Source organism: Enhydra lutris, unplaced genomic scaffold, assembly GCF_002288905.1.
Source record: "Enhydra lutris kenyoni isolate GAN:26980312 unplaced genomic scaffold, ASM228890v2 scaffoldscaffold1, whole genome shotgun sequence".
NCBI lineage: Eukaryota > Metazoa > Chordata > Mammalia > Carnivora > Mustelidae > Enhydra > Enhydra lutris.
Window position 1 is genome coordinate 103812777 of NW_019154085.1, and position 25974 is coordinate 103838750.

Below are 25974 nucleotides of genomic sequence, written 5' to 3' on the forward strand. Positions count from 1 at the left end.
GGTCCGAGAAGAAATTCTGCCATGCATACGACACTCACCAGCAAGCAGGCAAAAAAGAATGACCATACCTGACATCTCCAGAAAGGCCCAACCATAGCTCCTTGCAAGGAAGCTTTGCTGGCAGCAGATCTAGTAGGTCCACTGATAGGATTAGCCTACCTTCCAACCAGCTGACAGGATTTTTTTGTGCTGTGCAAAAACACAAGACCCGAGGGAGTCCTGGGTCTTTGAAGGTCATGCTAAAGGATCCTGGGTTCTGGGCTCACTGGATTCTCAGATCCCTTTTGTTTAAGAGCAGGAATGCCTGTATGAAAGTTCTGGTAAATACAACTATCCTGATATTGTAGACCCTCTAGTGCCAGTTCAGGTGAGAAGGATTGAAATGGCCTGAGTCACCACCTCTGGAGTATGGATTCTGGATTAGGCTCCCACAGTGTCTACTAAGCACTCCTGGAGTACAGATTACTGATTTCTTCTAAGGTTTACCACCCTTGGGATGCATATTAAAAGCAGTCCCTACACCCTTGTTTGTTACCCTGTCCTTACTGGATTTAAAAAAAAAAAAAAGGTTTTTTTTTAAAGTGACAGCCAATATAACCACTTCTGTTCCCAGTTCTTCCTGGACTCTCTCACTCAAGGCTTCCAACTCCAGGGTCCCCCTTGATGACAAGCATGGGGACAGAATTCTTTGTCAAGGCTTCCAGGCCCTGGGGCTCTATGGCTACCTACCCATCCCCAGGCAGGTCCCACCACCCCAGGATTCTGGGTGTGATGGGCACAGGCCCCAGGCATCCTGGGTCCCAGCATACCTATCCCTCCTCCCCACATCTTTCTTGGAAGGACCATCTTGTCGGTAGAGCCCCAGGAGCCCACACCTTCACCAAGACTGCCCCTGTGCAGGGCCCTTTGGAGGTCCAGAGCAGCCTGGAGAATTTTTTTTTTTTTAAGGCTTATAGCATATTAAAAAAAAAGAAAAGATATGCCAAAACAGGGCATAAAACAGGGTCACTTTAGGAATGTTCACAGGTGACAAATAAGAGTTTTTAACAAACTCAAACACCACTGTAACCTCATCAGGAAGTAATGTCTGAATTTTAATTTAGGGCTTCAGTGACCATGAGGCCTTGGGCAATGGGCCCCATGACAGGCCCAGCCTCTGGCCTGGACTTTGGAAACAAAGGCCTCTTAACTGTCCCCTGGCCCAGGTGAAGCCCCAGTTCCCAGATCCCGAGGTTCTTGGTCCCATCTCAAGCGGAGGAGGAAAACACTCCTATTTAGAGACCCAGTTATTTTATGAAGCAAGTTGTCCTGCCTCACAGCGGGGGCCTTCTCCGGTCACCATCCACCATCGGAGAACTCCTGACTTTCCTGACTTCCAACTTCTTTTCCATTTGCCCCAGGCATGGATTGGAGGCTGCCCTAGCCACACTCTTTTTCCTCATTTTTTTGACCACCGTAGTGTCGCCGGGCCCCCAGGATCAGTGGCATATAATTTGAAGTAGTTGTGGGAGTTGGTGGGTGGCTGACTTTTTAGCTGGATCACAGGATGAAATGGAGTTGTGAAAATTCATAAGTGATAGGAAACCTGGTTCATAATGGAGTCGGGAGGCTGTCACACCCCACTACTCCTCTGTGACTGCAGACCCCGTAGGAAGAGATGTACCTTGCAAGTCCATACTTTAGGTACTACTTCACTGACCCCAGCAGGAGGAAGGAAGATTTTCCTTCTCCCCGAGCAACAGCCCAGCCAGTGAGAGACAGTCACAATCAACCAGTGAACAGTCCCTACACTTCAAATTCCCAGTTTACTCCAATGGACTTTTGTTTATAAATAGTCCTCACCCCCTTCCCTCTTGCATCCCCCTTGGTCTGGGACTTGTCTATGGTTTTGCAGCAGCCTTCTTGTCCTAGTTTGCAAATCTGTGTTATTCTGAATAACCCCACTTTTTGCTGGCAGAGTAACTGGTGGCTTTTTTGTTTTGTTTTGTTTTTGAGGTTAACAGCTCAACAAAAAGGCACACGTGGTAACTGGTCAGAATTGGGAATGAGGGCTTTGTAGAGGAGTTTACTGTCTGGGGGCTGCAGGCTCTAGTAAGGTCCCTAATCTGGGCAGAAGGCACTTTGGTATGCTTTATTATCCTTTAATGGGTGTTGTTTTCAGGGTACTTGGCTAGCTCAGTTGGTAGACCATATGACTCTTGATCCCAGGGTTGTGAGTTCAAGCCCCACATTTGGTGTGGAACCTACTTCAAAAAAAAATTGTAAGTGATGCTGTGTTTCTTTTACTATTCTTTAAATGGTGTATGATGCTTTCAAATCTTCTAAAAAGTGAAACAATAAATTTTGTCTCCGCAAATCTCTTTAGGAACAAGATGATGAGATATGCAGCTAGCTAAAACAGTGTTTTCCCTAAGCGCTTCTCTTTCTCTCACAGCTTTTGGTCAATATTTCCAATGAAGACGTACATGTGCATATTTTACCCCCGCAAACCAAATACTTTCAGATCAAGTATGTGAAAACGGTAAGCACGGCCTGTTGCCTGTTCTCCATGGGGCTCTCTTTGGATTGTGACTTTCCGTGTGGTGGGTCTGCTTGGGACGCATGTGTAGTATGCCGCCACCACAGCCCGCTTGTTTTCTAGGAACACCGCCTCGTCCCCGGCTTGTCCCTCACAGTCACCGTTACGTTTTCTCCAGATGAGTGGCGATACTATTATGATTGTATTCGGGTTCACTGTAAGGTAAGTTTTCTTAAGATTGTTTTTTTGGAGGGTAAGGGACAGGACGATGTCAAAACTTATACCCTGAGGGAAGAACAGAGGGAAATGGAGCGATAAGTGTGGTTTCTCACCCAGCCCATGTGTTCCTTGGGCAGCCAGTGTGAGTAGCATGGAGGGTCCTTGTCTGGTGACTTGGGTTCTGGATGCAAGAGCAAGAACCAAGAACCAGGGCAGAGTCATGAGACATCATTTGCTTCAGGTTTCCAGCCTGCCCTGACCTGGAAACTCTATCATGAAGCTGTAGGAGTTGATTAAAAAAAAAAAAAACTTTGTCAAATAGCTTAAACAAACTCCTTGAAGTGCTAGGCTTCCAAATTAGCAGGATCCCCGAATTGTGATTACGAACCCCAGGGACTGGATGGTGTCATGTTGGAATGTCCTCAGAGGCAGCCCCTGGGGCCTGCAGAGAGATAGGAGCCTGGGTGGCCTGACCTCAGATGGCTGGGCTGTGTGGGTCCCTGTGAGCCTTTTCGAGGTCACCAAATTCATCCTGTGGCCTCCAGCCAAGGCCAGCTCCATGTGCTGTCAATCCATCTCTTCTAGCAGCCCCCCATATGTCCCTTTGCTCCCCTAGGCCCAGTTCTTGCAAGTCGAGAAGCCTTAAGGGGAACTAAAAGTATGCCTTAGTAACCCATGAGTTCCAATCTTTAAAAAGAAAATTGAAAAGCTAAACTGAAAACAAAGGTAGGGTATGGCTTTCAGCAGGAGCACCTGCACCAAGAAGATGAGTCTCAAGGACAGGCATGGTACAGAGGGCCAGGGCCCATCTCCTGCTACTCAGGGGTAAGGCTAATATAATACTTTGCAAGGATGTAATGCTCTTATCTCTTTCAGGCCATCATCTGCCTTAATTCTTAAAAATAACTTTATTTTATTTTTATAAATTGTTTAATCTTTAGTTTTTTTTTTTTTAAGATTTTATTTATTCATTTGAGAGAGAGAGAGAAAACATGAGCAAGGGGAGGGGGAGAGGGAGAGGAAGAAGCGGACTCCCCGCTAAGCAGGGTGCCTGATGCAGGACTGTATCTCAGGACCCTGGGATCATGACCTGAGCTAAAGGCAGATGCTTAACTGGCTGAACCACTCAGGCACCCCTTAAAAATACCTTTAAAATAAAGGCAGAAGTATTCCCATTTTGCAAAGGAAGAAACAAGGCTTGGAGAGGTTTTGTTTAAGGTCAAACATAAAGTGGGATGGCCTGCAACCCTCTGGGCCCAATGTCAGTTCATGGTTTATGGTTCATTGCTCTCTGTTTCTTTTGGGCTCCTACAGACTAGGTTTGCTTATAATTTTCTCAAATAGAAGTAGGTAGATTACTGTCTTTGTATCTATAGGAAGACATTGTTATCTTTAGCTTTACTGGATAATAGTGAATATCACTTCAAGGAAATGTACTTAAAATTTCCTACAGTTTGTTTATAGTTGGGAAGGCTCAATATTTCTGGTGTTATATGTAAGCACTCAGGTTTCTTAAGGAAATGTTTTTTAGGATAGCAAACAACATAAGAAAGTATCTACAAGTTCATTTTTGAAAATTAGAGCCTCCAGTATAGTAAACTTGACTTTTTCCCTCCATTAATTTCAGGGAGATGACACTTTGCTTATTCCCATCCATGCCTATCCTGTCATGAACACATTGGACTTTCCCTCATTTATAAATCTATCCAATGTTTTCCTTGGTGAAAGGTGAGTTACCAAGATGAACTACCAAAATGTTATAGGTCATGAAAAGCTAAGGTATATGCACATAGAAACTTAGATTTGTATTTTTCCTAATGGCAGGTTATGCTTGTAGCTGAGTTAGACTGGACTTATAGTTGGAAAGGCAAAACAAGGGGCCCCTGGATGGCTCAGTAGGTTAAGTATCTGCCTTGGGCTTGGGTCGTGATCCTGGGGTCCTGGGTTGAGCCCTGCATCAGGCTCCCTGCTCAGTGGGGTGTCTGCTTCTCCCTTTACTGCTCCCCCTGCTTAAGCTCTCTCTTTCAGATATATATATGTGTATATATGTATAAAATATTTTAAAAAGAGTGCCTACCTGGGAGAATTGTCCTGAGGATTTAAATACGTTAAAGTAGAACTTAACAATAGTTAACTTAACAATAGTTAACAATATTTGAATGTTTGAATTATGCAATATTTGAATATTTTAATACTTAATAATAGTAAGAACAGTGGTTTGCATGTAGCTACTGATTTAAATTAGCTATCAGCCATCATCAGTGCCATCATCATCATCACCAAAGAGATTTTGACCTAAGTAATGTACAAGTGAGATCCAGACAGGTTGACTCACACATCAGCAAAGGTAGACAATGTATAGAGAAATTGTGATGAGAAGCTTGGAATGGAAAGGCTGGCGGCCAAGTTGAAGGTGGGCTTCCAACACTGAGTGATGGGGTAAGAGCTGAGGGACAGTTGTGAAGCTCCAGAAGAGCATGTCAGGGACTGTGCCTCTGCTGGGGAGAGTGGCCCACTGGCAGGTCTGCAGCAGGGCAGGGAGGAGGGGCCCTTTTCTCTTGGCCTTTATATGTTAAAAAACAAACAAACAAACAAAAAACCTGTTACTGAGATATAATTCACATATGATAAAATTCACTAATTTAAAACATAAAGTCTGATCATTTTTAGTACAGGCAGCCATCACCACAATCAGTTCTTGAACATTTTTTTCATTACCCCAAAAGGAAACCCATTACCCATCTCTCATTTCTCCTTCAAACTTCTAGTCTCAAGCAAACTCTACTTTACTTTCTGTTTCTATAAATTTGCCTATTCTGGACATTCATATACATGGGAGCATACATTAGGAGGTCTTTTGTGACTGACTTCTTTCAGTTAGCATAAGGTTTTCCCGGTATCAGTACTTCGTTCCTTTTTATTGCCATTTAATATTCTATTATGTACACATACCACATTTTATTTATCCATCAGTTGATGGATATCAAGTTGTTTCCACTTTTTTTTTAAATATTTTATTTAATTATTTATTTGACACAGAGAGAGAGAGAGAGAGACAGCAAGAGAGGACACACAAGCAGAGGAAGTGGGAGAGGGAGAATCAGGCTTCCCACTGAGCAGGGAGCCTGATGCAGGGCTCAACCCAGGACCCTGGGATCATGACCTGAGCCGAAGGTAGATGCTTAACGACTAAGCCACCCGGGTGCCCCAGTTGTTTCCACTTTTTGGCTACTTTGAATAATACTGCTGTGAACATTTGTGTGTATGTTTTTATTTGGGTATATACGTGGTTATTTGTGTTGGGTATATACCGAGGAGTGGAACTGCTTGGTTATGTAGGAACACTATGTGTAACATTTTGGGGAACTTCCAGAATTCTTTCCAAAGGGACTGCACCATTTTTAATTTCTATCAGCAGTGTGTGAGTTCCAGTGGCACTTATATTTGTGAATGTCAGAGGAGAGCAGCTCTATCTACAGCTAAAGAAAAATTCCTGTATATTATGGAGAAGGACAAAGGTTATGGGAAAACACAAATCTAACAGAAGGTAGCTTCAGAGAATGTGTTTTCTCTCTGCATGTAGAATCCATTCAGACAAAATTGCCAGAAGTTACAAGATCTACATTTAATACCACCAAGTCTGCTTTCTTACTTTGAGGTTGCTTCTGGGGAGAAGCAACTGTGGTCTGGATAGGGCCTCTCTGAGGACTGGATAGCCTTTCCCACAAGATCATGAAGTGTACTTGTATATATTCATCAACCACATTTGCAACTGGCTGGATTTGATGGTTGTAAATTTTCCTTGCTGAAATAAAATTCTACGTGGACATTTGCCTCTAAACAACCATGGCGGCTTAAGATCTGGTAAAATGTATTTTGACAGCTTCTGTAAATAACAAAAAGTTGCATTCTGGTCTCTGTCCAACATCTCTAAACCAAACACTGTGGGGTACAGAGGACTTTTAGTTCTCTTTCCCTTTTGGAGGTTGAAAATCTGCTTTATAACTAGTCTAACCACCATGGCTGATTAAATTTCATAACCACTTTATATTTTAGGGAGTATTACAGACAAAATACAATTTTCCCCGGGGGTGGTTGGGTGGCTCAGTTGGTTAAGCATCTCCTTTCAGCTCAGGTCATGATCCCTGGTCGTGGGACTGAGCCCCACAACTGGCTCCCTGCTCAGCAAAAAGTCTGCTTCTCCCTCTCCCTCTGCCCCTCTGCTCACGCTTTCTCTCTTTCTCTCAAATAAATAATTAAAGTCTTTTAAAAAGTGCAATATTCCCCTTCCTATAGATGCAAGTAACTAAGAACATGCTTTTATTAGGTGCTGAAATTTGGTATCTTTCCATTCCTGTGTTTCTAAAAAGATTCACATAGAATGATCAAGCTCTGTAGTTTCTCTAGCAGTGTCTACCTGGTACCCAATAACTGGTCAAAATCTGTAACAAACCCAGTCAGTTGACCAGTTCTCTCCATGTGGCATCAACATGTCTTCCTTGCACCAAGATGACTGTTGTCCAGTTGGTTAGTGTGCTCTAGACAAGCTTACATGAAAGTCACCTGGGCCCTTTCCTGGACTCCCTGTCACTTCCCCATTTTTCACTCGACCTGGTTGGTCCCATGGGCAAGGCAGTCATGTTGCTCCAAAGCAAGTGGAACTAAGAGTCCATCTCAGGGCTGCAGATGCTGTGTAGACCACAGGGTCACATTAACAATGCCAGCAGAGCAGGTCCCTGGCTACACCATCCCAAACCCGGGCTGGAACTTTTACATCATTAAGTTTAAGAATTTACCAAAGGATGCTTTTCTTTAGGCAGTGAACCTCATGGCTCATTCAGAAAGTGTGGGAATACCCAAGGTCAGAATAGGATGTCCAAATGAAACCTAGTTCTCTCACTGCCCTATGGTTGAAAGCATATGGGCCACAGGAGAATGTGAGTAGCACTGGGAGGGAAAGAGCCACAGTGAGGGTGACTGGCATAGACAGCAACCGGGTCCTGTTTCGAATTGTGCGAGTAAAGAGCCTCTGCTTGAAGGCCCCACAAACCAGCTGTAACCGGGTTAGAATGAAGGGGTCAGAATGACTACAACACAACATTGATCTTCAGAAGGATATTTTTGAAGCCCTCCCTACTCAAAGAGAATAAATTCACATTTTTCAGTTCATCCGGGGAAACACTGTCCTTATGCTAGGGACTCATTTTTTTACGTCCCAGAGTCAAAGTTGACACGAAGGAGCAGCGACTTTTTATGGAGATATTCTGACAAGGGGGACTTGAACTCATCAACACACCTGTGCTTTATTTCAGCCCCTACTTTGAGTTTATCGAGCAGCAGTGAACTTGTATTTCAAAATTGATATTCAGAGGAAAAAAGGCACTTGGTAACAGCCTGAATTTTTATATGAAAATTTCTATCATATTTTATAGTTAAAATTGCTTTGATTTAATACCCCTTTGCTGAGCTAATATCTTATGCCAGTTTCTTTTTGTGAATTTTAACAGGAAATGAAAATCATCCCATTCCTAAACCTTAGGGATCTATATCAATAATGGAAGGGCATAACTGCTTCCCTCTTTCATTCAGCAGAAGTGGGTGCCAACTTGAGACAGTCACCAAAGGAAACTTTCAATGGAAGGCCTACACTTTTTTTTTTTTAACAAAATGTTGAGTTTTAGACTTTTGACTCCTAGGGAAAGTGATGGAAAGGCTAGAAAACTGAAAATGTGGGAAGCAGTATTGACCTTATTAAGGCCTGGTTTGAATATTGTAATACTCTGCTTTTCTCCCTTCGATTTTGTACAAATTTGATTTGGAAAATTGCTTGATTGGTTTGCATGGGGCTAAGGGACAGAGTGGCACCAATGTTTGGCCAGCACCTAGAACAAATGAATGCGCGCATAGAGGTAGTAACGAAAGGTGGGGTATTTCTGTTGCTTAGGTTCCTGTAGGCATTGAATACGTTCTTGGAATGATTCCTTAAACTCCATAGCATATACATTTTGTGACTTATATGAAACTACCAAGCTGCTATCATGAACTAAGCAGTAAGAACATTTTTTTAAAGATTTATTTGAGGGGTGCCTGGGTGGCTCAGTGGGTTAAGCCTCTGCCTTCGGCTCAGGTCATGATCTCAGGGTCGTGGGATGGAGCCCCGCATTGGGCTTTCTGCTCAGCAGGGAGCCTGCTCCCCTCTCTCTCTCTGCCTGCCTCTTTGCCTACTTGTGATCTCTGTCTGTCAAATAAATAAATAAAATCTTTAAAAAAAAAAAGATTTATTTGAGAGAGAGAGCACGAGCAGGGAGAGAGGGAGAAGCAGACTCCCTGCTGAGCAGGGAGCCCGACACGGCGCTCGATCCCAGGACCCCGGGATCACAACCCAAACCGAAGGCAAATGCCCAACCTACTGAACCACCCAGGTGCCCCAGCAGTAAGAACTTAAAAAATGAACTACATTTTAAATTCTACAAAAAATATCCAGGGGCCAGTCCCCAATTCTGATATTTAAGAATATAACACAAAGAGTTTCTGTGTCTCCCTAAAGCACATTCCTGGAAGCAGCAAAGACAAACACTATAGTTTTTGGTGTTGGAGACACACTCCTAAATGGAAAGTGTTTTCTGGGCATGTCTCCTCCTTGCTTGGTTTATACAGCAGACAGATCTCCCACCAAGCCCTGTCCAAGAGGCCACATCTGGTCACTACTGCTGCTGTTCTCCATGCTCAGCATCCAGGTCTCTGATACCTGCACGCATGTGTGTGCACATGCACACACACACACACACCCACATACACACACACAGTGTACACATACCTGTGCGCTCTTCCCATGGTTTCTAGAGGAGCACCTGGGTCGCTCAGTCAGTTAAGTGTCCAGCTCGGTGTTGGCTCAGGTCCTGATCTCAGGATAGTGAGACTAGCCCCGCGTTAGACTCCAAGCTCAGTAGGGGTCTGCTTGGATATACTCTCTCTGCCCCCCGCCAAGTAAATAAATCTTTAAAAACAAGACAAAACAAACATGGTTTCTAGAATGTGATTATTTCATGCTTGTCGGAATACTTAAAGCAGAGTAACTAGCAACAGTCAACTGAATTGTGACTCTTTTCTTAAATAATTGCTTTTTCTTCAACATGCCTGAAATAGCTCATGGAAATTCCTTATCTACAGCCATTTCAAGATCGAAATTATTTGAATGCAAATTACTTTGCTTTAAAAATTCATGTCTTACTCTTCCTGTGAGCTTTTTGTTCTAATAGTTGCTAGTGGGTAAGCCGCAAGACCAAGCCAGGTCCCCTCCGTGCTGTGTCAGACCCAACGTGACAGGTCCCTCAGCTCTGAGGAGGTATGTTTGGAATGCAGTTAGCGTGTGGTTCCTTGTGCCCCCTATTTTAAAAGAAGAAAAAGCCAGCAGTAGTTTTTAGTGTATCCTCTTATCTCCAAATAAATGCTGTATTTTTCTCAATAAAAGAAGAAATCAGCCTGCAGGAGGCTTTTCTTCTACCCTCACATCACAATTCAGTTGCTTCCTTTCCCTTGAACGTGACTTTCTTCCTGATGACAGATGTCCCTATTCTCTGGTCTTAGCCATGGGTCCTGCTCTGACTCAAAGGAGCCACTCATGAATTTCACTCCTTACTCCATCTTATCCCACATTATCTGCAACTCAAGTGAGTTGTGAGGTGCTGTTTTTCTAATATGTATTATTTATAATACATATTAGAAATAATTATTTTTATGAACGAAATAAAAATTATTTCATTTTTAAGTGAAGTTAATGTTTAGTTTTGGGTTTGTTTTTTTTTAAAGATTTTATTTATTTATTTGACACAGAGAGAGAGATCACAAATAGGCAGAGAGGCAGGCAGTGGGGTGGGGAGCAGGCTCCATGCTGAGCAGAGAGCCCGATGCGGGGCTCGATCCCAGGACCCTGAGATCATGACCTGAGCCAAAGGCAGAGGCTTAACCCACTGAGCCACCCAGGCACCCCTGACGTTTAGTTTTTCAAAGCTATTTTATATTGTATGAAAACATTCATATGAGGTACTTGGAGTAGTCAAATTCAGAGACAGAAAGTAAAAGGTTTAGGGGTTGCCAGGGGCTAGGGGTATTGGGGGAAGGGGAGTTGGCGTTACTGGGGACAGAGTTTCACTTTTGCAAGATGAAAAGAGCTCTGGAGAAGGAGGGTGGGGATAGTTGCACACCAGTGTGAATAGTTTGATACCACTAAACTGTATACTAAAAAATAGTTAAAATGGTAAATTTTATGTTATGTATGTGTTACCATATTTTGTTAAAGTGGTTTTAAAAAAATATATGTGTGAATAGGGCATGTATTATCTCTGCAGAGAGCAAGCATGTCACAGTCACCTCTAACTTTCTGAATTCAGTTTTATTCCAGCCCCTAGAGAAATGCCTTACCTTCTTTTACCAAGAATGCAGAGGTGACCCCTTTAATTCTGGTTGTTCCCTGGGGTTCCACCTTTTCCTAAACTACAGAGGCCTGAGGGAAGGCAGGGAGTGGGGAGTTTTAGCAACAGGGAGGACTAAGGAAAGAGTTGAACCAGAGGCAAGAAAGGCGCTCAAAGGCCAGGCCAGCAAGAGACAGATGTCGACCCTCCCTGAATCTTTGACTACTTCTTGCTCTTTACCTCCAATACTGGTCTAAGCTTAGGCTAAAATGAGGGTAGTGTTTAATTCTCTCAGTGTAAAAAATAAGTAAATGCCTGTTACTTGAACATTTCTTTATGTAAATCTCTGTTTGTCTTTATTTGACTATATCGTTAAAGATCGTGGGTCCCCTCTGCTTCTCGTTTGAGGCTCGAATCCCGGTGAGATTAATTGTGTCTTTGAAAATAAGATAAGCAGCACATGAAAGTTCATAAGAACATAAATTATCTTAGATAAAAGGGCACACTTTGAAATTTGAAATGTAATTTACTCTCAACTCTTTATATCTTTTCAAATCATTGCCTGTTTAGGGGGTTGGAGGTCTGGTTTATCAGGCAACTAATCATTTTGTCTGATTGCTTTCTGGTTTTGGGGTCACATTCTGGATACAACAATTTACATCCACAGCTTAAAGCAAAACAATGAGTCAGCCCCCAGATTTCTTCCTTTGTCTCTATGTACGTAGCAGTGCTTGAAGGGAGGTTGGTAACATTTGAGAACAGGCCTTGGGATTTTCTAGGCTTTTCTTGCTTGTGGGATAATTAAAGGAAAGGCCTTCTAAAAAGCTCAACAAATAAGGCACAGAGGGCTCAGTTTCAAAGAGAATGTCAATAAAGAAGAAGACTATAGTACAAACAATGAGATGTCATTAGCTATTCCTTTAGAGACCAAAGAGAGGTAATGAAATATAGCAGTGAACAGCTCAGGTTCTGGGGTCCCGCCTTTAATTTCCACTCATCTCTTATGAACTGCTTGCCTTTGGACTACCCTGTAGGTCAGTTCACTTATCCATAAAATGGGCATAGTAATAGTACATATCAAGCGTCAGGAGGGTTAACCAAAATACAGGCCTAGTGGTGACTGGTACCTATGAAGGGCTAGTACCAAAAAAAAAAAAAAAAAGGAGAAGGGCTTTAAAGTTGCCAAATTAAGGTTGCAACTAGAAATGGGGGATAAGGTGGTCATTTACTGAAGAAGAAACAAGACAGAGAGAATGCCACTTGGGTCCATTTTCTATTGCTTTGTAACAAACTACCCTAGAAGGTAATGGTTTAAAAGAACAGCGATCCCTCGTTTTGTTTGTGCGTGAACCACGTGGAGAAGCTCATCAATGTGTGTGTGTGGGGGGAGGGGGGCTGCCAAATCCACTTTCCAAGATGCTGCACTCATGTGCTGGCTGTTATCTGGGTCCTCAGCTGGACCAAGGTTCTCTCCCCAGGCTGCCTGGGCTTTCTTACAACATGGGCAATACGTTGCAGAGTGAGCCTTTTCTTAGACTTGGCCTCAGGAAAGGAGTACAGCATCCTTTCCAACACATTCTGGCAATTGGAGCCCAGATTGCAGGGAAGAAGACCTAGACCCCCCCTGTCAATGGAAGGAGTGTGGGAAGAGTTCACAGAGTTGTTTTAAAGCTGCTACAGCGTGTGATCCCAAAGCGTGCCTAGATGTACTTTTTTCATGAGTCTTCTGTACATTTGCAAGGGAAAGACTGTGACATGGATACACTGTTGCTGCCCACATCTTTGGATCTAACCATGATCCTTCATCAGTGAGCACTTGACAGAGCAAAAGTCCTATAAAATTGATATGTGACAGTCAATATTATAGTTTAAATTATTCATACGTCTCCGTGATAGTTTAAATTATTCACACGTCTCCGTGGGGAGACCTCCCTTTATCTTGAGGGTGTGTCCCTCAGATTTTTATGTAGGCATCACAGCTAATGAGTGGTTAGTTTACTGTGCGGTCTGAGTCCAGCATCTTGTCATAAGTTAGCATTAGTCATACTGCTGTCAGCTAACCTGCATTCTCCCCAAAGGAGTCAGATTCTGTATATGGCAAAGTGCTTCCTCCCCCTCTTTGCATACTGAGATTTTGGAATTAAGGAGGAAATCTGATTTTACGTTATCTACAAATTCACGAGATCATTCCTTCTCTCAAAAAAGGCTTGATTAGCTTCTTGACAAATATAATGTTAAATTTTAGAATGAATGATAAAAATAACATCAGACTCAGGTAAAAACAAATGTTATATAATTAACTGGAAACCCGTGGGATATTTGACCCTTACTAGCATGCATTTAGAGAAGGGTGAAGGAAAAAATTTGAATTTATATTGTTATTTTATAATATCTAATTTCCGTAAGTCAAATGTTTACTCTCTTCTAATAGGCACACAACTTGTATATAATCATGATATAAGTCTAGTATTTAAAAGGTTTGGGTTGGGGGCACCTGGGTGACTCAGTGGATTAAGCATCAGCCTTTCACTTAGGTCTTGATTGCAGGGTTTCGAGATTGAGCCCCGCATCGAGCCCCGCATCGGGTTCTCTGCTCAGCAGGTGTCTGCTTCCCTCTTTCCCTCTGCCTCCCCCCCCCCCCCCAACTTATGCGCTCTCTCTCTCAAGTGAATAAATAAAATCTTTTAAAAAGAAAAACTGTGAGAGCACCTGGGTGGCTCAGTCAGTTAAATGTCTGCCTTTGGTTCAGATCATGATCCCAGGGTCTTGGGATCGAGGCCTGGGTCAGGCTCTCTGCTCAGCTGGGAGTCTGCTTCTTTCTCTCCTTCTGCCTACCTGCTTGGGCTCTCTCTCTCTCTGTCAAATAAATAAATAAAATTTTTAAAAAATGTATTTAAAAGATTTGGGTTGGGAGGCACCTGGCTGGTTCATTTGGTGGAACATGTGACTCTTGATCTCAAGGTTGTGTGTTTGAGCCCCATGTTGGCTGTAGAGATTACATTAAAAAAAATTTAAAAATAAAATAAATGTGATGTAGTGAGCACTGGAGATTATGTAAGACGTGTGAATCTCTGAAGTCTATCTCTGACACTGATAATACACTATATGTTAATTAATTTAATTTAAATTAAAAAATAGTAAAAGAATAAATAAAAGTTTTGGGTTGGATTTTATTCAAAATAGGGAATAATTCTTTTAAAGTATTGGGTATATTTTTATACATCATTTTAAAGTACTTCATATTTATACATGACCTTAGCGTAACTGATAAAATGTTTAAATAATAAAGTAATGAGGATAAAAGTTGTGGTTAACTTCAAAAATACCAGCTTCTGTATGCTTTTGCTATTTCAATTGGCTGCTTCCTATAAGTTAGAAGAACTCGGTACTGTTTGTGTCTCAGGAACCATAGGCGTAAGATGTGTATATTCATGTTTCTTCAGTATAAATCACTTTTTTTTTTTAAAGATTTTATTTATTTATTTGAGAGAGAGAGATCACAAGTAGGCAGAGAGGCAGGCAGAGAGAGAGGAAGGGAAGCAGGCTCCCCGCTGAGCAGAGAGCCCGATGCGGGACTCGATCCCAGGACCCTGAGATCATGACCTGAGCCGAAGGCAGCGGCTCAACCCACTGAGCCACCCAGGCGCCCCAGTATAAATCACTTTTAATGGTAATTAACATGGGTATTTAGAATCTCTAAGTCCCCTTAGAATCTAATGGGATTCTGGTTTTTTCAAATATGAAAAATTTCTAAATAAACTAACCTTTATATTTGTCAAAATTCCTTGAGACCCAAATTCATCTAGACTGTGCTTGATTCGCAATTATGGCCGTCATCCTTGCTGATTCGGCACCCGTAATAACAAGCTGCAGTAATGAAAGCAGATCTGTGTTACTTGCACTGCTGAGTCTCCTTCTGAATCAGGTTACTTGGAATTCTGTGCCTTTAGGGAATCGTTTGTTTTTGCAGATTGATTAATGCATCAGGAACTTGGCTTCACGTAATCGTCACTAAACAAATATCCTGACACCTTTTCTATGGGAATTATCAGAGCTCTAAAATTAGTTTAAAATTGGGCATATATAAAAAGTCCCAGCAGTATTTTTTTGGTTTTAGTTCAGGAAAATGCAAACATGCAGCTCTTAGTAGAACAATCTTGAGCAGCCAATTTGACCTCGCCAGGCAGCTCTGAGCAGATCACTGGGGTTACCAACCCAAGCACCATCCGGCTCATGTGGCTGTGAGTCATGAATCATTGGCCTGATCTTCAGAGACTGTGTCTGAGCCATTTAGACTTCACATTGACCACCTGGAGAGCATTTTGGCCATAGCTAGTAAAGTTGATCATTTTACTTTACTACTACCCAGCAATTCCATTCCTGGGGTATACCCGGTGTAGCTCTGGTACTGAGGCACAAGGAACCCCAAGCGAGGATTGTCATTGCCACGTCACAATAGTGAAAAAGTGCAAATAACCTAAATGTCTTTCAGCAAGAGAATAGGTAAGTGGGAATGAGATAGTCATGGAATGGAATATTCATCACTAGTGACATGAATGAATGGTACTTCATGTGTCATGGATAAGAATCATATATCATGGGGATACCTGGGTGGCTCATTCTGTTGAGTGTCTGACTTGGGCTTATTTAGGTCATGATCCCAGGGTCCTGGGATCAAGTCCCACTTCTGGCTCCTTGCTCACTGGAGAGCCTGCTTCTCCTTCTGCCTGCTGCTCCCCCTGCTTGTGTTCTATCTGTCTCTGTCTCTGTCTCTCTCTGACATATAAATAAATGAAATCTTTTTAAAAAATTGTATATCATGGATAAATATCAGACAGATAGCACTGAACAACATTAGCAAGTTTTAGAACGATATTGTTGAAAACAATATAGATTTTGTCAGTACCTACATGTGTAATGGTATTATAAAAATGCATGGGAATGATGGACAGTGGAGACAGGGTAGGGGTCAGTCATGGGGAGGGACAAAGTGGAGGAAGGGGAGAGGTGTACAGGGAGTTTCAAGTGTTTGGCAATGTTTTATTTTTAAACTCTTTTAACACATTCACTCATTCATTTATTTATTTATTTTAAACATTTTTTAAATTTAATTTTATTTTTTCAGTGTTCCAGGATTCATTGTTTATGCACCTCACCCAGTGCTCCATGCAATACATGCCCTCCTTAATACCCACCACTAGGCTAACCCATCACCCCACAAAAACCCTCAGTTTGTTTCTCAGAGTCCACAGTCTCTCATGGTTTGTCTGCCCCTCCGATTTCCCCCAACTTACTTCTCTGCTCCATCTCCCCATGTCTTCCATGTTATTCCTTATGCTCCACAAGTAAGTGAAACCATATGATGATTGACTCTCTCTGCTTGACTTATTTCACTCAGCATAATCTCCTTCAGTCCTGTGCATGTTGATACAAAAGTTGGGTATTCATCCTTTCCGATGGCTGTGTAATATTCCATTGTATATATGGACCATATCTTCTTCATCCATAAACATTTTTAAACACTTAAACATTTTTGGTTTACCCAAAGCAGATTTGAGAGCTTGGTAGTGGATAAAGGGATCTCTATTATATTACTCTCTATATCTTTCTTTCTTTATATTCAGAATAGTCCACAAATTTTAAAAAGGTAGTGAATTTAAAGCCAAATAAAAATGCTCTTGGTATAATTTTTTTTTTTTTATTTGTCAGAAAGAGAGGGAGAGAGAGCAAGCACAGGCAGACAGAATGGCAGGCAGAGACAGAGGGAGAAGCAGGCTCCCCGCCAAGCAAGGAGCCCAATGTGGGACTCGATCCCAGGACGCTGGGATCATGACCCGAGCCGAAGGCAGCTGCTCAACGAACTGAGCCACCCAGGCGTCCCTCTTGGCATAATTTTTAAAACCACATTTGACCTATACCGTATCCCCAGAATTACTATGGAAAAAGAGTTATTTTACTTTGTTCCAACAAATATTTGTTGAATGTCCAGCAGATGCAGGGTTCTGGAATTTTGTTGAGGTTAGGCTGGAGAAGCAAGCAGACTCAGCTCTGCCTTCATAGGACTCAGAGTCTCCCAGGTAGACAGGTGTGGGACAGGTAAGGAAGCAGGTCCTGGTGGGAAAAGTCCCCGAGACAGACAAGGTCAGGATGGGCACCACCCAGAAGACAGCATGCTAGCTGGCTTGACAGTTCTGCTCAGCCCGATTGTAGTCTCAGTCTCCCACACAGACTGGGAAATGGGAGGGAGAAGGGTTGGCAGGAAGGCTCTCACTGAAAGGTCAAGAGGTGGAGACCAACCGCTGGGCAGGAGGACAAGATGGGCTGTGAGGGCGCAGGAGTTACGAGGTAGAGAAGGGAGGAGGCAGAAGGAAATACAGGGATAGAGGGCAGGGCTGAGCTCAATGTCCAGCTGCTGAAAGAGGCTGGATCACCTACTACCCCAGCTCCATATCTGTGGGGAGGCCAAGTGCTAGAAGCTCAGCTTCTCCATGCCTTGCTCACCGCAAACTCTGGCCCACCTGGGCTTGGCCTGATAGTAGGAGAAGACATGATGAGAAGCTCAGGGCCCTCTGAGCAACGGCCCAGCTATAGCAGCTCCTGCAGTACCATAAGGGACAACCTCAAGCACACTCAGAAGTCGGACTAGTCTTGGTGAGGGAGCATTTCCAGGTCCTTGGTGAGGGAGCATTTCTGGGTCCTCTGCTGCTTGTTGGCCTTCTTACCAAATAAGAAGTCTCTGGCACATTTCAGTCCAACACAACTGGAAGGGTGGTTTCTTCAACGCCGTCTAGGTCCAAGCTTCGTAAAGGCCTGGGGCTTCCCAGGCTTCTCTGTGTCAAGCCTGCTCATGCCGTGTTCCCTAGGTTCCCTGGGGCCCATTGGGTGGCAGAGAAGCCCTTTCCCTGTAACTGTGGGTGTCCACAGAAAGAACCTGACAGTACTCAAGAGGCAGCGTGGACAGAGGTATTTGAGTGAGGAAACTGGGCCCACTTGACCTGCCTTGAAGCCCACTTCTGCCATGAACTAGCTGGGTCACCTTGGGCAGGACACTTACCCTTTCTGGTGCTTTGTTTGCCTTGTCTGTAAGTGGGGATGATCACAACACCAACTCACGGGATTCAAGGAGTTAATGTTTGGGACATGTGTGTGACGGGAGGCACCCAGGAGTTACTCTAGCTGCTGTGTCAGCCTTCACTGTTGTGGTTGTTTATTATGTAACTTGAGTGTCTATTCCTTGCGATCAAAAGAACTTATTATCAAGAAAACTTTTTTTTCCTTTTTTTGTTTACAGCAAAAAATATGTTATCCCTTTGCAGTGCAGCTGCCCTGTAGATTTCGAGTTTCATATCACTTTGATTCAGTCTCATGAAGCCTTTACTATTGATCCAATATCAGGTAAGGGGAGTCAAGATTTCAAGTTTCTAATTTCCTTAGGGTTCTCAGATCAAAGGGATTTGGAGAGTTGGTCTCAAGGTCTAAAAGAGAATAAGCTGCACTTGAACATGGTATCTTCACATGTGTAACAGTAACAGATTTGACGTGTCTGACATATTGTAAATTGGGATTGGACACGTGAGAATGAGGACACTTTGGAATCATTTGTATTGTGCAGATAATTTATAACAGTGTCCAAGTAAATTTCTTCCAAGATCAAAACTTGAAATCGGAAGTTAATCCTTTCCTCTTCTAATTTTGGCCCTTGGTTTATCCTTGGGGTATCCGTTTCACTCAATTTCTGATAAAATGGGAATTGCATCTCTTACCAAGATTTTGGGATGTTATTGAAGGCTGTCATGAATTTACTATACACATGGTGTGGACAATCTGCCTTTTCCTGCCCCAAAGGGCATAGATCTTTGTTCTGCTCAGAACTTTTGAAAAAAAAAAAAACTCCTCTAAAGCAATTACTGCTTCCAGTTTCTGTCTCTTTTGATGTTTGGGTGTGGGCTTTAAATATCCATCCACAGTGTTCTGCTGTGAACACTAAAATAGCTTTATTCTTGAATGTCTGGGTATCCACTAATCTCCTGATTTTGAGTGCATATATGAGTGTTCAAAGCAGAAATTTTGAATAACTTCTAAATTATGAGATGTATATAGATTATTTCCTAGAGAACCAGGAGCAATTCTAAGATTTCTGAAATGCAATGTAGCTTATTATTTATATTGCAAAAAGCAAAACAAAAACAGTACTTGATTCTCTTTCCAGAGAGAAGCTTTATTACTTTTAGGCTTTAAAGAGGAGAGAGAATAAGTGGTTACCAAAATTATACTAAACAAGATTATATTTCTGCTTTTAATTATAGTCGGTGTTCTTGCTGTAGGCCTTTTGGTAGAATAATAATAGTAGCACTTACTTAGTGACTGTTATGTGCCAGGCACTGTTCCAGGTGACAGATATAGATATATTTGATATATGTTGAAGTACCTGTATATTTAATCTAACCACAACCATGTAAGGTTGGTATAATTATTATTTCCATTTTATGGACATAGAAATGAAGCACCAGGGACACTTGGGAGTAAGAGGCAGAGGTAGGATTTGAAACCAGTGATTCTGGTTCGGAAGCTGGTGCACTGCCTCATAAAATACAAACTGAATTTCCACCTTCACTCTGAAGAGGTTATAAGAATTTGACCTATGATGGGGGACGCCGGGGTGGCTCAGTCATTAAGCAACTGCCTTTGGCTCAGGTCATGATCCCAGGGTCCTGGGTCTGAGCCCCATATCGGGCTCTCTGTTCGGCAGGAAGCCTGCTTCTCCCTCTCCCACTCCCCCTGCTTGTCTTTCCTTTCTCACTGGCTCTCTCTCTCTGTGTCAAATAAACAAATATTTAAAAAAAAAAAAAAAAAAAAAAGAATTTGACCTATGAGGTAAGTTGGTAAAGTGAGCTAGCTCCTGTGATCTTAGTCTAGACTCTACTTGAGAGATGACGGCAAGACAGAGGAGGGACTCCTGTCCCTCCCTGGGCCATCAGACCACACTGGACCTCTGGGGATGTCCCTGAAAGCCAGGTGCTAAGACAGATCCAGATAAACCGGGGAAAGAGCATCAGGTCAGTGTAGGAATGGGGAGAAGAAAAAGGCACTGGAGACAGGCCAGCTGTGTCAGTAACAAGAATCACTATGGTGTAGGGGCACCTGGGTGGCTCAGTCAATTAAGTGTCTGCCTTCAGTTCCGGTCGTGATCCCGGAGTTCCAAGATCGATCCCTGCATCAAGTTCCCTGTATCTTTCTTGCTCTGCCTTTCACTCTGCTCATTCTCTCTCTCTCTCTCTCTCTCTCTCTCTCTCTCTTGCTCTCTCATTTTCAAATAAATAAATAAAATCTTTTAAAAAATTATTAAAAAAATAAAAAAAGAATCACTGTAGTATAAAAAGGAATGGCCTTAGGCCGAGCAGCTCCTGGTGCATCATCAGAGATGCTCAAATAGGAAATTGATCTCTTATCATGTAGCTAGTTCACCATCACTGAAGACTGGTGGGAATGTTGTAGAGGGGAGTCAGCAGATGGGACTTAGAGCAGGGCAGTACCCCAAGACATTGAACATTTATGACAGCTATGAAGCCAAGGGACCCATCCCTGGTAATTTGCACTTAATAGCTCTGGGAAGGGTCTGGTTTTCTGTACTGGTAGCAAGCACCTACCAGTGATCCTGATGTGGACATTGCTCAGAGTGGTGTTTGGCGTTCACTAGACTAGGTTCATCTATATGATCTTGCCCCTCTTGATGGTCTGTAATTCTGTGAAACTCCATAGGCAGAAGGGAACCACCAAGATTTCTGAGCAATTGTGATAGGAGCTGTTTTTTTGAAAGGTCAGTACTGCTGCAGTGTGCAGGAGTGACTGGGGCGGGTAGAGGCAGGGGACCAGGAAATCATTGTGTTGGGAATGAAATCATGTAGGTCTTGAGAGCCTGAACTAAGCTGGTGTCAGTGGCAAGGAAAAGGCAGGGGGAATTGGGAAGGAAGTGAGAGGTTCTTATGGCCAAGGCCTACTTCTGCAAAGAACTATGTCCCAAGATATAGAATATTAATCTACTGAAAGGGTTTTGAAACACAGCCTATTCAAAACCCAAGGCAGGTGAGAGGTGGGAGCGAGAGACAGAAATTTCCACGTCACCTAGGTACTAAAGAAGTGGACAGCCGTGAGACAGAGAGGAGGTCGCCCGGGGAGTGGGTGTGGCTAGACAAGAGAGGTGGACAGAGCACTGAGCCCTGAACACATAGGCCTTCAGGGGACACTGAGGGGAAGTGGGTCCGGGATAGTGATCCAAGAGGAATATCAGAAGAGTTTGATGCAAGCGAAAGCATGAGTGAGGGAGGGAGCTAGCAAATGAATGAAAACAAATGAGAACAAACCAGGGCTTTTGAACTTTGCGGACCCCACCTTTACGATTTGAAACGTTCTGCATCATGTGGATGGCCTTGCTGATGTGGCTTTACAAAATGATCTCCTAGGCTGGACCCTTCAACCTCCTTATGAGGCTTAGTGCAGGACACTCTTTTGGGCAAATATTAGTAACTGATTATCTAAAGGCCATGGAGACATGCGTGGTCCATGGGATTATACAGCAACATCTTCTCTAGGAACTAGAAGCATCATTTATTCATGCCTTCCAGGCATTCTGTGCTCAGGCTTGCCAAATGAAAAAATTTGAATAGGATAATTCCACTTATAAGATATGACTCTGACATAGGGCCCCCAACTTTAACTCAACAGGCCATTTGCCCACTGGGCATCCTTAGGATTCATGTGTGCCCTAGAGCTGCCAGAAGCTGGCTCCATTGATGGGGCCAAGATCTTTCTGAAATTGGGGAAAAGAAGTAAAGGATTTTGTGAGCTTTATATTGCTGACAAGAAATCATATACAATTAAAACATCAAGAACGCTCTGTCAATAATTTTGGAAGAGCCAGCGATACATGACTTTGGCCAAGATTTTATTAGTGTTGGAGAAGAGCCAAATGCCAGAAAAAAATGGTAGAACTTGTTTACTTTTGACCACTTTGAGATCCTGGCCATTTGCTTGGTGTCACATACATCAAGAAGAATGCATGCAATTCATATCAATGGCAAATTGTAGCCTAAAATGGCTAGTTAAGTGTTCCTGAGGACTATTGGCCAGAGTTCTTATGGAAAGTCTTAATACTTATGTTCTCTTTTATCCCCCCAATTATGAGGACTAGATCAGCCATTATAAATAATTTTATATTTTGCATTTTCTTATGAAATGCAAATTTATGACCATTTTATATTGATTTGGGAGTAATCCTAGAACCTGTGGCCTTGCTTTGGACCCAGACTGCTTTTTGGTTATAAGCATTACCTGTAAGCCCAGGTCCACCAAAGGAGTTTCCCTTCCCCTGAGATGAGCACTATGACACTGTAAACACTGAACCCTACCCATCAAAGTCCAAGGCACCTTTGTATACCTCCTATTCTGGGTTGGGGGGAGGTATAGGGACTTGACCTAGTCTAATCATGTGATCTCAGTTGGATTCATTCATTCTCCTGCAACACCTGCCAATGTGCTGCCCGCCCCCCAGCATTTACCTCTTCAGGTTTCAAAAGAAAGTGACCGTTAACCCACTTTTTTGCCTCTTTCTTCTTCAAAGCCCCCTTCCTCCCTGACTGAGGTATTTTATCATATAATAAGCCTCACCAACAGGGTCCAGATGCCTTTGGGCATCCATGAGCAAACTCTTTCCTTCCAGACAAGAATATGAATGGGGAAGTTTGCCCTGCTTCTCTTCCCTGCCTCACTATACACCTGTGAATGGGTGAGACCTGCAGGGGACAGGTCAGGGTTGTCAAGAGGATGGTACGACCTTTGGATCTTTGGCACACAGAAGAGGCCCCCATAAAATGTTTCTCCTTGGTGGCTAAGACCATCATGGATAGCCTCATCCCAGAAAATAGTGCTGATTATATGGCTATACAGAGAAATGGAGACATCCAGGTATGTCTTTGGCAAGTGATAGAAATGAGTGAGATATACCAGCGAAGTGCTTCTGATCACCTTCCAGTTCAGCCAATTTGAGAAAAGCCAGAGGCCGTAAGCCGGGTTGGAATAGAATGCTAATGAGAAGTAAAATCAAGAGGTCAGACATTTTTATGACTTTCTAAAGCACCAAACTGAATAATGAGGAAGTGAGAACATTTAAGGACAGTTAATACACCGAATGCAAATGGGTTCCTTATGCCCCTTATTTAAGGGCATATGTAACTGATTTTCAGTAGCATACTGAAGAAAGCAGGAAAAGCTAGAGAGGCAGGTGGCGGTTCTTTACACACAGGTCCTGAAGCAGCTGTGTCACTTTGGAAGCGATGTTACATTTTGCCGGACATTAGTTATGTCCTTGACGAGTGATGGTGGTTCTACACAGAGTTGTGGGCGTAATGCTAAGAATCACTCCCATTTATTAATTGTTAACCACGTGACAGGCACCGCCCCATTGCCCCCCACAACCCTACGAGGCAGGAAATAGTAGCATCATTTTTTACTGCCAATGTCGCCAAGACTCAGGGAGGCCAGATGACCTGCCCAAGGCAACAGGGTCTGTCTGACTCCAGACTCAAGTTCTCACCCCCCTCCCCTAAGCTAAAAGGGTAACAAAACGAGGACACCTTGAAATAGAGGAGAGGAAGACAAACAGAACTGTATCATAGACCAAGAGTTTAGGAAAATTCTATTTTTTGAGAGAAAAATTAGGGAGATTAATAAGAGCTCTCCACCCAGCCTTGTATATTCTTCTTGCCTTTGGGATCCCTAGGTATCTCCTGTTTGAGATGACCATTTGATGGCCTGTCAGTCTGGGCTGGTTTGAGCTTGGTTGATCAACAGCATTCAGTGAACTTCACCCAGAGGCCAATTCCTATACCTAGACTGAGCTCTGGATCTCTCCTGCCCATCCAGGGGTACTAGCCCAGCGAGGCCCAGGGAGGGGCCAGGGATGGCTTAAGCCAACCCCTCCTCCTGCTGGAAAATCCTGTCTTCCAGGAGACTGAAAAGGAATGCCAGCTTTGCTTGCAGGAGAGCAGGCCTTTCTGGGGTTCCCCACGGGGATGGTCCGGGAAGGGTGATATGCCCCAGACCAGGCAACAATAACAACAGAGTTAAACAAAGAACAGCTCTGGGTGGAAAGGAGTGTGGAAGATAGGGGGTTGAGCAAACATAAATATTTCTTTAAGAAGTGGCTTTATAAAAATGAAGTATGTTATAAAAATATGTTTCATGACTTGATACTGATTGAAAAAAACAAACAGGTGAAGCCAAAGGAGTTGATGAACTACACTGATATAAGTGATAGTCTTAAAATTTACAGCTACAAATAAGAGTATTAAAAACATCAAGAGGTCAGAGCTACTGTCTCGCATGCTTCAACTCCAGCCGGAAACATGGCGGTGCGGACAGTGGGAGGGAGCGTCCACGCTCTGTGTCTCTCTCCCTCCTTAATGGCTTCACCTTCTGTGAGTTTATCTTCCCTTATCTGAGCTGATAGCGTTTGCATTCTGTCTTGTGACCAGAAATGCCACAGTTACTTCGTTTCTATTTCAGTGGAACCCGGGTGTCCACCTCCATTCTTTGATCCACTTTTCCTCCATTCTAAGTTCTTTATGTCCGTTCTTCCCCTGGCTTGTCTGGAATGTGAAACCAGCAGCTTGTTAACCAGAGGTTCCTGGAGGCTACATACCGAGAATGCTTGCATGTTTGACCATGTCTCTACAGCCTGTCATCTTGAAGGACAACCTGACTGGGTCGAAGAGTCTTGGTTTACCAAGACTGTTGGCCTCAGAACTTTGTAGACATTACCCAAGTGCCCCTTGCTTTGAGAATTTGTTGGGAAGTCAGAGGCTGGCCAGAATCTTTACCTGCCCAAGGTGAATTCTGGATGCCCTTGGGATTCTCTTTGTTTTTGTGTTTGTTTCAGTCTTGAGGTTAAATAATCTGCCAGGTGTTTCTCTGTATCATTTGTTTTCCTTGAATGTGGTATATCCTTTTGATCTGAAGAAAAAGGACTTTGGTTATTTTAGGAAATTTTTCAACTATTAAAACTAAGTATTTTAATCTATTTGCTTTGTTCTCTTGTTCAGGAACATAAATTATGTGTACGTGTTGGTCACCCTTTGCCCTTGGTATCTGTTATCTTCCTTAAAATAATTGAATTTTGTGGGGATTCCTCATTCCTTCCTGCCATGGCTCTACCCATGTGTCCATGCGTGTACGTTGTGTATGTGTGTTTTGTTGTTCCTTCTCACGCAGTGTCTTCCCTTCCATTTCCTTTTTCTGTGTGTCTCCCAAACCCACCAACTCTCTTTATCTCCTTCTAGTATGTTCCACCATCACTTCCTTGAACCTAGTAACTCTCGCTGTGGAAGGGTCAGGCTGTCTGTCATTTCTTTAAGACTTTGGTGAACCACCTGAGTTCTGAGGTCATCCCTCTTGTGATGTTCTTATGTGTTCTTCACCTGCTTTTGCTTATGTCCCTTTCCTTCTTCAAAGCATATTCATTCTTGAATGTACAGTTTTCATGCATAATACCTGTGTTGGTTCTACTCAGCATTTTATTCAGCTTTGAGTAGGGCCTGCTGCCAAAAGAAGAATAAAGTGAGAAAGGAATGATGATGATGAAAATAATTATAGTAGTATCTAAGGCTTGCGTGGCCCTTACCCTGTGCCAGACCCCAGCACCGCTCCTATCATACTCCCAATCACACTCATCAGGCGACGCTATGAGTAGGTCTGCTTTGCAGGTGAGGAACCGGAGGCATGGGGTGGTTTAAGTGGGTTGTCCAAGGGCTGAGCTAGGATTGGAAGCCAGGG

General features: G+C 43.1%; 1 protein-coding gene across 2 annotated transcripts in view; it reads left to right on the forward strand.

The window, feature by feature from the left end:
- LOC111144571 (cilia and flagella associated protein 221) overlaps window positions 1-25974 on the forward strand; it is a 101528-nt gene that overhangs the window by 7283 nt on the left and 68271 nt on the right. Inside the window, exons 3-7 of one of the 2 annotated variants that reach the window (XM_022498922.1) lie at window positions 2435-2521; window positions 2642-2740; window positions 3482-3562; window positions 4365-4465; window positions 18440-18543. In XM_022498922.1, coding sequence (XP_022354630.1) covers window positions 2435-2521; window positions 2642-2740; window positions 3482-3562; window positions 4365-4465; window positions 18440-18543 — 472 coding nt within the window. The remainder of the gene's footprint in view (window positions 1-2434; window positions 2522-2641; window positions 2741-3481; window positions 3563-4364; window positions 4466-18439; window positions 18544-25974) is intronic. The other variant, XM_022498932.1, reaches the window with a different exon arrangement.